The sequence below is a fragment of the Echiichthys vipera genome, assembly GCF_963691815.1.
Source record: "Echiichthys vipera genome assembly, chromosome: 3".
In the NCBI taxonomy this organism is placed as follows: domain Eukaryota; kingdom Metazoa; phylum Chordata; class Actinopteri; order Perciformes; family Trachinidae; genus Echiichthys; species Echiichthys vipera.
Window position 1 is genome coordinate 14,832,210 of NC_139828.1, and position 15,384 is coordinate 14,847,593.

Genomic DNA, 15,384 nt, shown 5'->3' on the forward strand with positions numbered 1-15,384 from the left:
TTATAAGTAACAATTCCAAGTAATTCTTCCACCACTGACGAGCGCTGCTCATGTAAAGAGATGAAATCATTCACTGGTTTGGAGTCGGAATTTGACTATAAAAAATAATTTAATGTATGAGGGTGCAAAACATCAATCCAGTGTCATGTGTAGAAATAACTCATGTAATTGGCTAAAATCTTCATTTCACCACACTGATTAAAAAGTACCATTTCAGACTGATTAAACTGATAAATGCTAAATTTACTAATAACTCAGACTTCAGGACAGGAGAAAACACCATGATTACATAAATTTAAATGAAAGTCGGCAGTGATTTATACTGAACGTAATAATAGATCGAAAGATAAACCAGAGTGAAGATAACAAAACAACTTTATTTTTACTTTCAAATGTATATAAAACAAAAACAACAGGAAAAAACAACAAAATAAAATTATAGCAATATAATTAACAACATACACAAATAACCAGTGTGAAACTGAAAAGGAATGAATTTTACAGAAATGTCAAAACTTTTTGTCCACACTGTAAACTACTGAAACAAGTGTTCTTCGTTGATAATTGTGAAGAGTAACCTCATGATTTGATACTTAAAGAAACATCCTGATAAAGCTCAGGACATTTAGACCTGAAATAATTGATTCATAAATATGACTGAAATGAACTGAATCCTCATTAATCCTTACAAATAGCTGACAGCAGCAGAAACTACTGCAGTGACTGACGACATCTAAGTAACAAACAACCATACGTGAGTGTTACGCTGAAACAGAAACATTCAAATTGGGATTCAAAGTCAGAACAAACAGCCTGATCTTGTGTGTAATCCTGATCCTGATCACTGGCTTCATGTTCAGTATTTATAATCCTGCAGCGGGACTTTTCCTCATCGCAGAAACGCACCCGGCTCCAGTTTAAATTCACTACACGGCTGACTTTATCAAGGGCTCTCTCCTGCCCTCCTCCACTAGACGTAGTTGGACTTGGATTGGGTGATAGGGAGGAGGTGGTTGGAGCTGATGGATCCGTTCGCGGACCGCGAGCATCTCCGACAGCTCAGGAAAGCGCCACCAGCCAAAGTGAGGATTCCGCCGGCCCAGCTGACAAACACGGCATTACCAAACTCATAGCTGCAGAGAAAAACACACATTTAGATGCACATGTACTGCGTGTGTGTGTGTGTGTGTGTGTGTGTGTGTGTGTGTGTGTGTGTGTATGTGTGTGTGTGTGTGAGTGTGTGTGTGTGTGTGTGTGTGTGTGTGTGCGTGTGTGTGTGTATGTGTGTGTGTGTGTGTGTGTGTGTGTGTGCGTGTGCGTGTGCGTGTGTATGTGTGTGTGTGTGTGTGTGAGTGTGTGTGTGTGTGTGCGTGTGTGTGTGTGTGTGTGTGTGCGTGTGCATGTGTGTACCTCTGCAGGCTCCTGGATTCATTGACGATCTGAACAATCATTTTGACGTACCAGGAGGTTATGATGATGGTCAATAAACCTGAATAAAGAAAACACATCATATTGTTCATCACAGAAGGACGTTTAAAGACACTTCTTTTACTTGTGTTTTTTTTTCTTGTGCTTATTGATTTGATGGAGGTTGAGATGGAGGATAAACAGAAGTGAAATGAATGATGAGGAACGTCCTTTAAGACTACCACGGGTCAATATGATCCATTTAGTTATAAATTTGAATGAGGTCTGAATCATTAAAGGATTACGGCAATATCTTTAGACTAACCTACAGGAGCTCAAATGTTCTTGCACTAATACTGATGTGCTGATGATATTTCTGCTCAGGTTAAAGTAGAAACTGAGTGCGCTCTTTTCTGGCTGCCCAGGACTTGCGGAATTTTTGAATCATTAAATGTGGAGTCTGAGATTCAGGGGAAAGATTGCTGATGGTTTAACTCCCAAACAAATACACCCCTCTCATCAGTGCTGCTTCAGAAAGTTACCATGTCCCCATCGCTCCCCCTGCCTTTCGGCCTTTCCCCTGTCCTGTGCACGAACACCAACGGAGAAGTGTCGTGTGACTTGATCCAAATTACTTTGCTTGTTTCCCATTTAAACTAAACATGGAGAAGCAGTGTTCAGTTTTTTATGCACCACATATCTGGATCGACCTTCCAGAAAACAGCAGGTCTGCTTCAACTCTCAGCTCTTGTAAATCAAGACTGAAGACTTCTCTGTTTGCCGCTGCCGCTGTATTAGTTGCTTACACTGCACTCTAACTTCTATTTGTTTGATACTCTTGTTTTTTTAAATTATTTTATTTGCTTGTTTTTATTTTTTGTAATTATTTTATCTGAATGCCATTTTATATCTAAATGTCATTTTATTTGTATTCCAATGCTTTTAAGGTTTTATGGAAAGCACTTTGAATTACGTTGTTGTTGAAAGGTGCTTAACAAGAGCAGACACACAGAATGGCTCACAAGGAGATATTGGCTGAATTTGTGTAGTGTAATAGATTCCTGACTCCACCTTTAAAGAGATATTTTGCTGATTTAAGTCCAACTCTGTGTCATGGCAATGTGGCAGTTTGTGTGTTGTCGGACTCTCTATAGACCACTCTATGACTTATTTATGATTTACATAAATAAAAGCGCCATTTAAGTTGTTCATAATACAAACTTTTACTTGATTGAATCAGAAATTTCATTCATTTAATTCTGGTTTCGTGGTGTTTTTTTTTTGTATTATCTTTCTTGTGATGTTTGTCAGTAACTCATTGTTATTGTTGTCCATGTAAGCCAAGAGAAAACAGAGATGTTAAATATCAGTAAGGCTTTCCTAGTCAAATAAAAGTTAAACAAAAACAATATGATGAATGGGAAAATTATTAGCATATTAGATTTGACATACTATCCAGTCTGAGTGCCTAAAGCCTGCCGCTGAACACACCTGCAACTATGAACATGATTCCTCCGACCATAGCTGTTGTGGATTTGCTCTCAGCCCTGCCGTCCATGAAGCGGGTGCACTTCATTCCCACTGTGGAGACCATCAGCGCCACAGTGGAGAGGAAGATGCTGAGCAGCATTACGCCCCTGGTAGCCTGGACCTCAGCTGGAGGAGCAGAAGCGGGCATGTTGGTACATACAGTATATACGGTAAACCTCTCATTGATACAGCCTGTTATTGACATGATATCTGCTTCCTATAAGAAACTGCATATTACTCAAAATTCTTCTTTCTGTTATTAAATGTTTCACATTTTTTTCCGGTTCACCCTAGTGTAGACTTAACCATTTAAGTTTATTAACAATACAATTTCAATTCAATTTAATTTATAGTGCCAAATCATAACAAAAGTTATCTCAAGACATTTTACATATAGAGTAGGTCTGGACCGTACTCTATGACTTTTTCATGATCAAGATCCAACAATTCCCCCATGAGAAGCAACAAGTCGCACAATCTATAATAATAATAATAATATCAATAATAATAATAATAATAATAATAATAATAATTAACAATAAAATATATTAATCATAATAATAATAATAATATAATTGTATATACGGTATTAATCCAGCAACAGCAACGAAATAACATAAAATAAAGATAAAATTAAGTTTATAGATTGGCAGTACCTCAATTCCACAAGAATAAAAACAAATCACTATATGACCATATATGAATACCAGACGTATAAAGTCAGACAACAAAGACGCACTTCTGGCTAATTATAGCAGCTTATTGACAGTGGAAGGTATCTCAAGAAGCAGTGTCTGGTTTTGAGAGGAGATGCAGATGCGATAAAAACTCACTTGGCAGCTTCAGGAGGTACTGGTGAAATTCGCAGGTTGTCCTCTCATTGCCACTGCAGGTCATCCACAAGCCCTCGTAGATGCGGTGCGTCTTGCCCTGGTACTGCTTCTTCCACTCGACCATCAACGTGGCCCCAACTGTGGCAGCGAGACCGACCAGTGCGAGGAAGAACCCGAGCAGCTGCAGTCCGGTGCTGGCCATCGTATCCAGATAATAACAGCACAGCGGGATGAGTTCAATTATTATTCTTTTTAAAAGCTCGAGAAATGTTTTTGGAAACTGAGCAGAGAAAAAAAACCCAAAGTCGAGCAAAAGTTGTAGAAGTCAATCTCCTCTCATGTGCCTCCTCGCAGACACAGACCGTTATACGTGCGCTCCGCTTCAGCTCTATTTAGAGTCAAAGGCGCGTGACGCATGTGAGGTGTCTCCACCTGCAGTGGATCATGGGAAGAGATTTTCTTAGGAAGTTTTACGGGGACAGTTAATAAATTGCGGTAAACATTATTCTAGATTATTCTAAAGAATCTGATACAACCACTTAGGTACAACCACTAACTTACTAACTTAGGCTGTAAAATGATCACATGTTTGCCCCACACTCTCTGCTTAAAGTGTATTTTAGTTTATTTGACACAATACGAGAGAGGAAACACACACAAGGATAACACAATTAAGTCCAAGACGTACTTCCATTGTGGTCCTTGATAGCCAAAAACAGCATGGATGAGGAATCCAGGTGCCATTAGACACCGTCATATCCAGACAACAAACACAAACTGTATCTTTAATGATATAATACATTAAAATCACTCCAGATGTGAACAGCAAGAAACCTGAATTATATACAAATCAACTACAGCGATGAGCTGCCACTTCCAACATACTTTTGTCAGTTACAGACAGTATTAGTGCAGCCGTAATCATGGGTGCAGATACCCTTAAATTAATCAAAATGGAACAAAATGTATTTTCAAACTTCACATTCTTGATTCACATCTAAAAAGAAATGATTCAAATGATGGAAGAAATATAATTCTGACTGATGACCGTGTAGTTTCTTACACAGAGCTGATGATGAGCAGGCTTTAAAAAAAGGGGCTTCATATTGTGATATTCATCCATCAGTTAATCATACATAAAGTAGTCCCGAACACTGGGAGAAAATGAAGATGGTGAGAAGAACTGGGGGTGAGTAGACATTACATGCCAAAGACCCTTCAAATTATGATTAACTAAAATAACATTAAGTCAGCAGTGATACGCTGTTGGCTGTTTAGGACAAACAAACCATACAGATAAGCACAGCAAATGGTTCCATGTGCAGTATATTCTGAATAATATGGCGAGCCTCTACGAAGTTCCGATTTATGTCGGCATGGTATGAGTTGCATATGGGCAAACAAAAACAAAAATCACTTTTGTGTCCCCCCCAATTTGACTTTGGATCTGCACCCCTGAATGTATTATTAAAGCTGATGAAACAATCTTTCAAATATATACACAAACTTTGCCATAATTAAGAAATACCGCAGTGAGTGTTTATTGACTCCCTATTTCCATGGAAAGCATCTGTTGGTCATCACGTGGAGTCAGGCCAGTGTTCAAATATAAGTACACCTTTACTGGTCCCGTACCCGCATGGGCTCATACGCCTGGGTCATGTATAGCTGATGCACACATTATGAGTGAAAGTATGTTATTTGTTTTGGCATCTTTCAAGCCTTGTATTAGATAGGTCGGACAGGAAATGGGGTGAGAGAGAGAGGGGGAGACATGCAGACTGCACTAACCACTGTGTCACGGCTGCCCCGTGAATGGATGAAGAATGTTATGTCAAATTAGGGTTAACAATTTGATATGATCATTTATCATCTTTCAATGGAATAATATCGTGATGAAATTATATCTTAAGATATGGTGATACATAATGAGTTACCTCATTTTAATTGATAACAAACACAAACTAACTTAAGTTTTTAAAATATCAGATGTTTAATATTTTGAGTTTATATTTTTGCACTAAAGTACTAAACTAAATTAGAAAGTACTTTAGTATTGTATTGTTTGTGTTAAATTCACACAGGAGTATACAAAAATATGCATGTGTTTTTTTCATATATTTATTCATTGAATTAACAGAAAACATGTTACATCATGATAAACATCATTACTGAGATCTGAAATTACCTACATCGGACAGGACGGAGCTTTATCCAACAAGTGTCTATCAATGTAAGTCAGTAGCATCAACCGCAGAAACAAAAAACAAACCGACGAAAACATCAGTAAAAGAGGAGGTCTTTCACCCAAAGAAGTGACCCTTAATATGCTTAATTGTCATTCCTTTGCTCAGCAAATTACAGCAGCAAGCTTGTGTTTACGTGAACAAACGGCCTTCATTTTACCCAGACAATTACCAAATTATTTGACCATATTTGGTGAAGGGGATGCCAGTTTGTAAACACTCTGCATTTGTCTGTTAGATCGGATCAGTGTCCACCCTTTCCTGAAATAAACCTCCATCAAAACATTGCGTGGCAATTAAAGTCACAGCTCCCATCTGAATTTGGCTAAAGTAAGTCATTATTTTTCCCTCTCTTACACGCACTTAGTGTATTTATTGTATTTTTTTTTTCACATCCATTGTTTAGTAATGCTTTAAAGGTCGACCAGGGTCAAACTTTATACCCAAGGAATTCCTGCTGTATGTTTGAAGGCTGCACGGCACAAACATGACAATATCAGGAAATTTCCCTGTGATTCTCTTGTGTAACAAAAAACATATATCAGCTGTTAAAATGACTAAAATGCACCATAAACAGTTCTCAAACCACCTGGCCTCTGTCTATATAGAAAACAGACTTCCTTTTACAGCATTTTCAGTGCCAGATGAATAACTAGGTCTAACTTACAGAAAAGATATGTCATCTGTCATTCCAGCAATCTGACCTCCCACATGAACAACATGAACAGCACAGCGTTTGTAAATCATCTTCCCATATATGTGTAATCACTGGTTCATGTGCCGGGAGGATATTGTGAGAATAATAATAGCAAAATGATAAGTGATCTCTAACAGGTGCTGGTCTGTGCTGTGTGTGTAATAGATGTTCATGGAAGTGAGAAAGGGGAGAATGTGTGCACTTTACGGTAAAGCATAACATATAAGTCATATTCACATTACTATAGATATTATTATAGTTACTGTTACTTTTGTGGTTGCTTGCATCTCTGGGACTATCTCTCTGTCTCTGTCTTTGTGTCTGTCTTTGTCTCTCTGTCCATCTGTCCGTCTTTTCTCTCTTTCTCTCTTGTTTTTTTCTCCCCAACCGGTGCAGACAGATGGCCGTCCTCCACAGAGCTGGGTCTGTCTGACGTTCCTGCCTGTTATAGAGAAGGTTTTCGTTGCCACCGTACTCAACGGAGGAATTGTTGGGTCTATGTAAATCATAAATAAGTCATAGAGTGTGGTCTTTACCTACTCTGTAAAGTTTCCAGAGATCACTTTTGATATGATTTGGCACTGTAAATAAAATTGAATTGAAATTGAATTGATAGGTCAGTGTGAAACACAGGTCTTCCACATCTGCACTCTCAGCGCCTGGGCCCCGTCATTGTAGCAAGTTAATGACAGTAGCAGCACTTTCTACCTATATATAGTATAGTTTTGACATCACAACCGTACAGAAGTCCTGACGACTCGTTTAAAGAAACAGTTTCTGAATATGGGCTGTGTGTATTTATCTGTGGAGTGTTATGACACCTTCACAGTATTTAAAAACAAATGGAAATCTCAGTTTTTACAATATGGGACCTCTAACTGACATTGTTGCATCCACCATTTTGTCACATCTGCAACTGGACAAATATTGCCTTTTTTTTCTCTCTCCAGAGATACTTCTTGCAGTACTACCTGTATGTACTTCTCTTATTTTGTGATTGATTTTTTAGTTACCAAGTTAACTGTCTGAGGCTAATGTGTTGCTAGTGAAGCGTCCGGCCAACTTTATTTTACTATATATTTTTTAATTTTGATGCTTGTATAGTTTCTTGTTGTTATTGTTGTTTTTTTAATCCTTGACATTCAACCTGTTGTCGACAGCTTCACAATAGTAAACGTTAAAGTCATCAAATTTGGAACGGGGGTGCCATCTTTTGAGGACGCGCTATGTTTACCTGTGCCTGTGTTTTTTTCGATCTTCCTCCCTCAATCAAATTTGACAAAGTTAAACAATATTCTAGCCAAACAAAACAAACGGTTAGCACGTAACTTCCATCGCAGGTACCGATAAACAGAGCTCGCCCTCACAAGATGGTGCCCCAGTACCAAAATTTTTACAGGTTACGTCATCTTTGCGTTTTCTGATGCTTCCAGTAAAAACTTCAAAGGCCAATTCCCGTCATAGTAAATATAAATGCAGGAAATGCAGAGGGGGGAGGGGAGACATGCAACAAAGGTACACTGCTGGAATTGAACCAGAGACATCTGTTGATGTTGCATTTAATTTCTGCTGGCACTTGTTTGTTACAAACCCTCCTCATTCGTGCAGTTGTGCACATAGTTTAAGTGAAAAATCCCGGTCAACAGGGCCAGCTGATAACCAGCTTTGTGAGAACAGTTGTGTACGGTTGTTCCCATCCTGTGGTCCGGGCCCTGCTGAAGGGGGCGCTAAAGACCACGGGAGGCGGGGGGGCATAGTTTGCTCTGAGGTTGCCAAAGCTGCTCTGGTGTAGTATATGCACATACGTATACTGTATGTATATAAGTCTTAGTGAAGCCAGATGAATCAAAGAAAGTTTGACAATTTTTGACTTTGTGATACAGGACGGACGAGGACGTCATCCAAACAACTGTAAAAATCTGTTTGATGCTAGAATACTGTATTGGCAATACTCTGAAACATCATGACAGACACAGCTGTGAATCATCTTGAACCATCATGTCGTGGGCGCAATTTGCAGCCAAAGGCTGTCGCAGTTCCCTTTTAGCTGCCAAAAACCCCCGATAATGAACAAGAACATCATCCTCCAAACAGAAATAACACAAATAATATCGATCAAAAGGGGTATGGGTCATAGTGTGTGTGTGTGTGTGTGTGTGTGTGTGTGTGTGTGTGTGTGTGTGTGTGTGTGTGTGTGTGTGTGTGTGTGCGTACAAATTGACACTTTTTATGGTGTGATTCATAACAAGGGAGGGGATCATTGTATGACAGCTCAAATTATGGACAAGTTTGTCGGCATGATCCTGACGCCTGATCAGCGTATACACCCACTCCCTATAGACTATAGTCATGTAGAGTCAGAGATAAAGACATCAGGGAAAAACTCCAATGTGACACCTCCACATACCCACCCAGGACCTCAAGTTACCTTTAAAAGTAAGCTAGTTTTATGAAACCCACCAGTAAAATGTACATTATAGAAAGATTAAAGCTTAAATTATCAGGATGTCAGTAGTATGATCTCGAAATTATGAAATCCTAAATCATAGCATCAGCATGTCACTAGTTAGCTTTTACTGTGGCTCAAGGCACTGCTGTGTCTAAGCGCAGCATCATAGAGCTGCTTCAGTGCAGGTCTTTTCATTTGTTTTTTAAGATTTTCTTTTTCCAGTGCTTGACTCCCCATAGAGGACAGACTTCAGCCAACGCAAAGGCCCAATATGAAATGATAACACACACATTTTAACTTTTACATTTTTATAAAAAGGAAAACTGACTATCACTGGGGGAAAGTGTGAAAACCTTATCACACACACAAATCTTCCCTTAATTGACCTTCCAAATAAACAAAGAGGCAGTTATTCCAGTCTTTATCAAAAATCAGCAGGCTGAGATTGTTTCCTCCAGCAAATAAACGTCTGTGTGTTTATGTGGATATGCGACAGAAAGTGTGAAGGCTGTGCTTAAAAAGGCCCGGTGTGCATTGTGTTTCTCAGGAAACTGAAGTCCTTTGAGATAAGTTGTAGACTTTTTTTTTCTATTAAAGCTTTGTGGCCAGTGCTTTGTTTTATGCTGTGACACTACTGCAGGTTGAGACAGCATTACCTTAACAAAAAAAAAAAACAGGAGCAGGATTGTTAAGCTGGAGATGCAACACGAAATCTTTCAGATTTTAAAAAATTCACTGAGCTATGAAAGCTGTTGTTTACGCGCAAGTGGCCAAACTAGTTTTCTTTCTTAAGCATCCATTATATCATCTTCTATCAGCCTTGACAGGAAATAAAGATCACATACAAAACACACACTCAAAACAATTGTTCTATTTGGGAATTGGAGCTTGACTTTTTACACTCATACAAAGGTTCGTATATATCTTGGTAAAAGTTTGCACAGTTTTTTGTGTGTCATCCTACGAATGCCCAGCAAGACCAGTGTCTGTGCAAGACCTGTAGTGAAGACCTGTAGTAAACATCCTGGCTCACGATAACTGTACATGGGTTATATACAACTGAAATAGTTCATTACTTTTCAAGTATGAACAGTGAATGAGAGACAATGAATGAGTAAGAACAGCCTGTATGGGTGATATCCTTCTGTGAATCAGTCAAACGGATTTGAGTATTTACAGCAGAGGTGAATGAGGTCAGTGTGCGCACAAGTCAACACTCGTTTCATTACAATGGTACACAAGTTTGATTTCTTAGAAAACAGCACCTGTTGAATTTACAATACATGTAATAGTCATAGTTCACTGTTAAAGACTTTCCTGGTCACAGGGGAAAAGGATGGATGACCTATCCTTCTCACTGTCTGACCTCTCAGGAATTGTATTGGCCATTTTGGCTTCCTGTACGTGCTGACTAATGCTCCCCATCATCACACAAAAGGAGGAAGCAGAAATCGCGGGGAGGAGTTACAGTGTAATCTCACTTCTGGGAATAGCAGTGAGCCACTGGAGTTAATTACACCCAAATATTTAGTTTGTTGAGTTGCTAAGTAGAGAGAACAGGACTGAAAGTAGGTTAAAGTAGTGCTGGGACATATGGCCGAAGTCTTCTACCCCGATATAGGTCATTTCATATCTGGATAACAATATAACCACAAAGCATGTTTTTTCTGGCAATTGAATAAATAAATAGTCTATAAGTGATTGCCACGTTGTAACGCCTATTTATATACTACAGTGTGACCTAAATACTGGACAAATGAAATAGTATTTTATTAAGAACATAGCAGAGTGGTTATGTAAAGTGTGCTATTAAAACAAAACCGCAATCTTCAAAATTATATTCCCTCAGATTTTCTGAGAAATTTGAATAAGCAAATGTTTGTTATTGTAATTTCAGTTAACTCCATCTATGATTTAATCATGATACGATTCCATTCAAAGACGTTAAATTATCATATAGAATTATTGCCCAGCCCTAGAGTAAAGTCACAACTTTATATAATGTCTAAAGAATGTCACAAAAAAAAAATTCTCAGCAGCCACTGATGCTAAACTCTGACCAAGTAATGCCTACATGAGCAAAGCACAGTTTCACAGTTTCACAGTGCTGGGGAAGATGCCTTTTAGAGTTGAAAATATGAGGAGAGCCCCATCTAGTGGCCCCTCTGAGCAAAACAACTGTCAGGAACAGGTGTCACTGCGGACACACCTGTTAGAATCTATGGTGCTGACTTCACCATAGTCAGTGGTGGAAAAGTTATTCAGAGCTTTTACTTGAGTACAAGTAGCAATTCTACAGTGTACAAATACGCTGTTGCAAGTAAAGTCATGCATTCAAGCACACAAGGATTAGCATAAAAATGTACTTAAAGTACCAAATGTAAAAGTACATACTGTATGTATGTATGTATATATGTGTGTATGTAGAATGGCCCATTTCAGAAACATATGCATTGGTTTTTACTGGACTAAAATCATTGATTCATTAATGTATTCATCAGTATAATGTTGCAGTTGGAAAAGGTGGAGCTCCTTTGAATTATCTGATATACTACTGGGCAGCTTAATCAATGATAGTATGTTTAGAATTTAATTGCTGATTTATAAGTAATAATATGTAAAATCTGCAAAGTAAACAGTAACTAAAGCTGTCAAATAAATGTTGTGGAGTAAAAAGTACATTATCTCCCTATAAAACATGGTGCATCCCCAGTATAAAGTATTAGAAAATGGAAATACTCGAGTTACTTTGAGTGTCTTTTAAAGAGCTATAAAATAAAATTATTATTATTAATCATTATTATTCTTAAAATCATTAAATGTACTTTGTTACATTTATTCCACCACTGACTGTTGTAGCAGTTTATAGTTTTGATCATATCTTTACACCTTACCATACCTTTCTCACATACAACAGGTTTGACTTGTCGAGCACAGGTGTAACTAACGAACGAACGAACTAACTAACTAACTAACTAACTAACTAACCTTGTGGTGACTAAAGTCCATTAGGTATGTCATTGTCAAAGCTCTGCTGTATATAGTACATGTGCTTTTCCTGCAAAATCACATTGCCTGCTGTGTAATAGTGCGTCTGGTATGTACAAATACAAACAAGAAAACTGGTGTTTCTGTGCTTCTGACATTCTGCAAGAAGTTTTTATTTACATTAACTGTCTCCTCATTAAGTGAGAGTAGCCTTCTATGCAGTAAGCTTATCAGTCATTAGCTTAAGCCCCCCCCCCTCTCCAGTTAATGTTAGTCCTTCACAGAGAGAAAACAAATGTGCTCCCGCCACACTCTTGATGGTCTGTATCTGTGAGGGAACCTGAGCCAGTCCTTTTAACCCAATGCACTGCATCTCTCTCTCTCTCTCTCTCTCTCTCTCTCTGTATTTTTTTATGCTGGTGGGCATTTCAATGGAAGAGTATTAAAAATACAAACTCACCAGACGGTTGGCAGTCTTCTTAGTGACTTTAACAGCAGAAACAAAAGATGTGATGTGCATGGAAAGCATCAAAAATGATGATTCATTCTGACACATAGGGAGATGTTTTCCATCAAAAGTTCATTCAACATGTACAATTAAAGATGGTGCAGGTGGTCTTCTTCTCCATCCCACTGGAGTGAGGCTCAGCAGCAGTAGTGCACTCAGAGTTGCCCCTAGTGGATGAAAGATGAATAGAAGAGAATTCCTGTATGATCTAAGGTTCTCTAAGGTCAGGGGAACAGCATTTTTACAGCATGCTCTCCCCTGAACAGGAGGGTTAGGCGGCGGTGGTCCTCATTACACACTGGCACTCCTACAATTAAATAACATGCTATTTTTCCAAGCCTTCCAAAAGTTAGTCGTGCCAAACCTGTGAGGTAAAAGGCTGCTAAGCAACGACCCAGAACATGCTCCAATAAGGGTTTCAGTCTGACGTAACACCCTTTCAAAATACTATTTCCAGGTCCAAACTCTCCATCAAACAACACACCACAATTGCCTTTTACACCTTTAGATTTCTTTCTTCAAAGAGACACCTTTTCATTGATAGGAAAGCAGAATTAATTTTTACTCAGATCTTTTCAAACCATTGGGATCACTTTAAGTCATGACTTGAAGACCGGATTGTAAAGTCATTCAGAGGCTTAACTAGGCCGATGCATCCCAGCAGGCCGTTCTCACAGCTGACATTTTGACTTGTCATAGCAAAGAAAATGTTACCACTAACATTAACGATGGCTCTATTCTATTTAAGTCTCCCAATAAGTCGTGACAGTGAGTCAGCATGCACAATATCTGGACCCTGAAACTGAAGGAGCTAAATGGATTTTGACTATAATTAATTTTATTATTATAATAACCTGTGCTTTTCCTTTCTTCTGGGATAGCACACATGTGTCAACTGTAGATGACTGAGAGCCAAGCAAATTAAAGCCAGTGTAACATTCCTAACAGTGTTTATCTATAAAATAGCTCCTAAAATAAATTCAGTAATGCTGCCCTTTTGTGCAAGCTAACACAAAGCACCTGAGGATTGCCTTGGCATACATATAAGGGTGACTCCCTGCAAAGATGGGCCTTGGTGCTGCTTCAAACCAGTCCGATGTCATTCCTGCAACAGGCACAGCACAGAGCGCCGCGGGCCCAACGGCCTGCTTAATTTTTTCACCTCATCATGAGAATGTTTGCTTCTGTCCACATGCCAGCAGTCAGGAGCTGTCACCCTCTGCAGCTCCATTTCAACCTTTGAAATATGCCAGACACTCCTCAAGAGCTGTGAGAGCGTCACTCTTAACTTGATTAGGTTTAACTTTTGAGCCAGGGTAAATAAAATAAAAAGAAAATGGGAACAGATGAGACCTTTATGCATATGACAACATATATGGTCCCACGTTAGTTTGATGTTATAGGCCTGCCTCATAGTAAGTGATCTTAAATGTATTAACAGACTCCTCTCAAAGTAAATAGATTTATTCATTTATTGCTGTCTGGCTGAAGGTGTGGCACCAGAAAAAACTCTGCTGATGCAATCCTTACTGTGTACTGTAGGATTATGGTATTAGCGTATAATGTGCTCGGAAAGAAAAAAGAAAGAAATGTGGTAATAACTTCATTTAATTTAGGTTTACATTTTGGTTTTGGTTTACATTTCACACTTAAATCTCTAACTGCTGCAACGATTCCCTCCCTAAAAAAAACCCAGGGCTTAGCTTTCCCCTGGTGAGGGCTGGATCAGTTGTGCGTCTGACAAATAGTTATCTGACTACCTCCACCGGTTTTTCCTGAAGATGCGCCCCAGGCCTCATCTGGCACTGAGAGAGAGGGAGAGTCAGAGAGAGAGAGAGAGAGAGAGAGAGAGAGAGAGAGAGAGAGAGAGAGAGAGAGAGAGGGAGAGTCAGAGAGAGAGAGAGAGAGAGAGAGAGAGGGAGAGTCAGAGAGAGAGAGAGAGAGAGAGAGAGAGAGAGAGAGAGAGACAGAGAGAGAGAGAGAGAGAGAGAAAGAGAGAGAGAGAGAGAGAGAGAGAGATGCAGTGCATTGGGTTAAAAGGACTAGCGCATGTTCCTTCACAGATACAGATCATCAAAAGTGTGGCGGGAACACATGCTTTTATTTTCTCTCTGTGAAGGACTTACATTAACTGGGATAGACAGAAACCTTCAGAAGAGTAGTAGTAGTAGTTTCCTTGTTCTCTCTCTCCCTCTCTCTCTCTCTCCCTCTAAGAAGTGGGTGTGTCTTCATGTCTCAACACGGTGTGCAGAAGTTGATAGACAGCTGCACTCACCTTGTTACCTGCCAGGTGAGACACAGAAAAGACATTCAGTCCTCAAGAGTAAATTTCACTCACTCGGTGAATAAGCAGCTCGCAAATCTATCTTGTGCCACTTGAATGACTGGAGGACAGGTGAGTTCAATTACCTGTCAATACATGTTGTTATGTCTTTTAAGATATGCATTACTGTTAGCACGCAGTCCTGCACTTTACGATGCGTGTCACCATGTTCTTTTAGGTTTCCAGCGCAAACACCTGTTGCAGGTGCTGAATGATAATGTGGCACACAGTGATGATGAGTCAGATCAATAAACTAACAAATCAAACAAGTTTGTAAATCAATATTTGCTTGCTGTTGTGAATTACAGGATTATTGTGTTTTTTTTGTAATGCAGCCAATAGGCCTTTAAGAAAAGTATGCTCAAAACATGTATCCTATATGCACAACTATAGGACTGTTGTT

General features: G+C 39.1%; 1 protein-coding gene across 1 annotated transcript; it reads right to left on the reverse strand.

Annotated features, from left to right (window-relative positions):
- Positions 1-844: 844 nt before the first annotated feature.
- Positions 845-4,099, reverse strand: LOC310966544 (claudin-19). The gene is made up of 4 exons (XM_083940302.1): positions 3,771-4,099; positions 2,899-3,063; positions 1,411-1,489; positions 845-1,133 (listed from the first exon to the last, which is right to left on the reverse strand). Exons 1-4 carry the CDS (start codon positions 3,970-3,972, stop codon positions 971-973), a joined length of 609 nt encoding a protein of 202 aa, XP_083796428.1. The 5' UTR covers positions 3,973-4,099; the 3' UTR covers positions 845-970.
- Between the last annotated feature and the right edge of the window lie 11,285 nt (positions 4,100-15,384).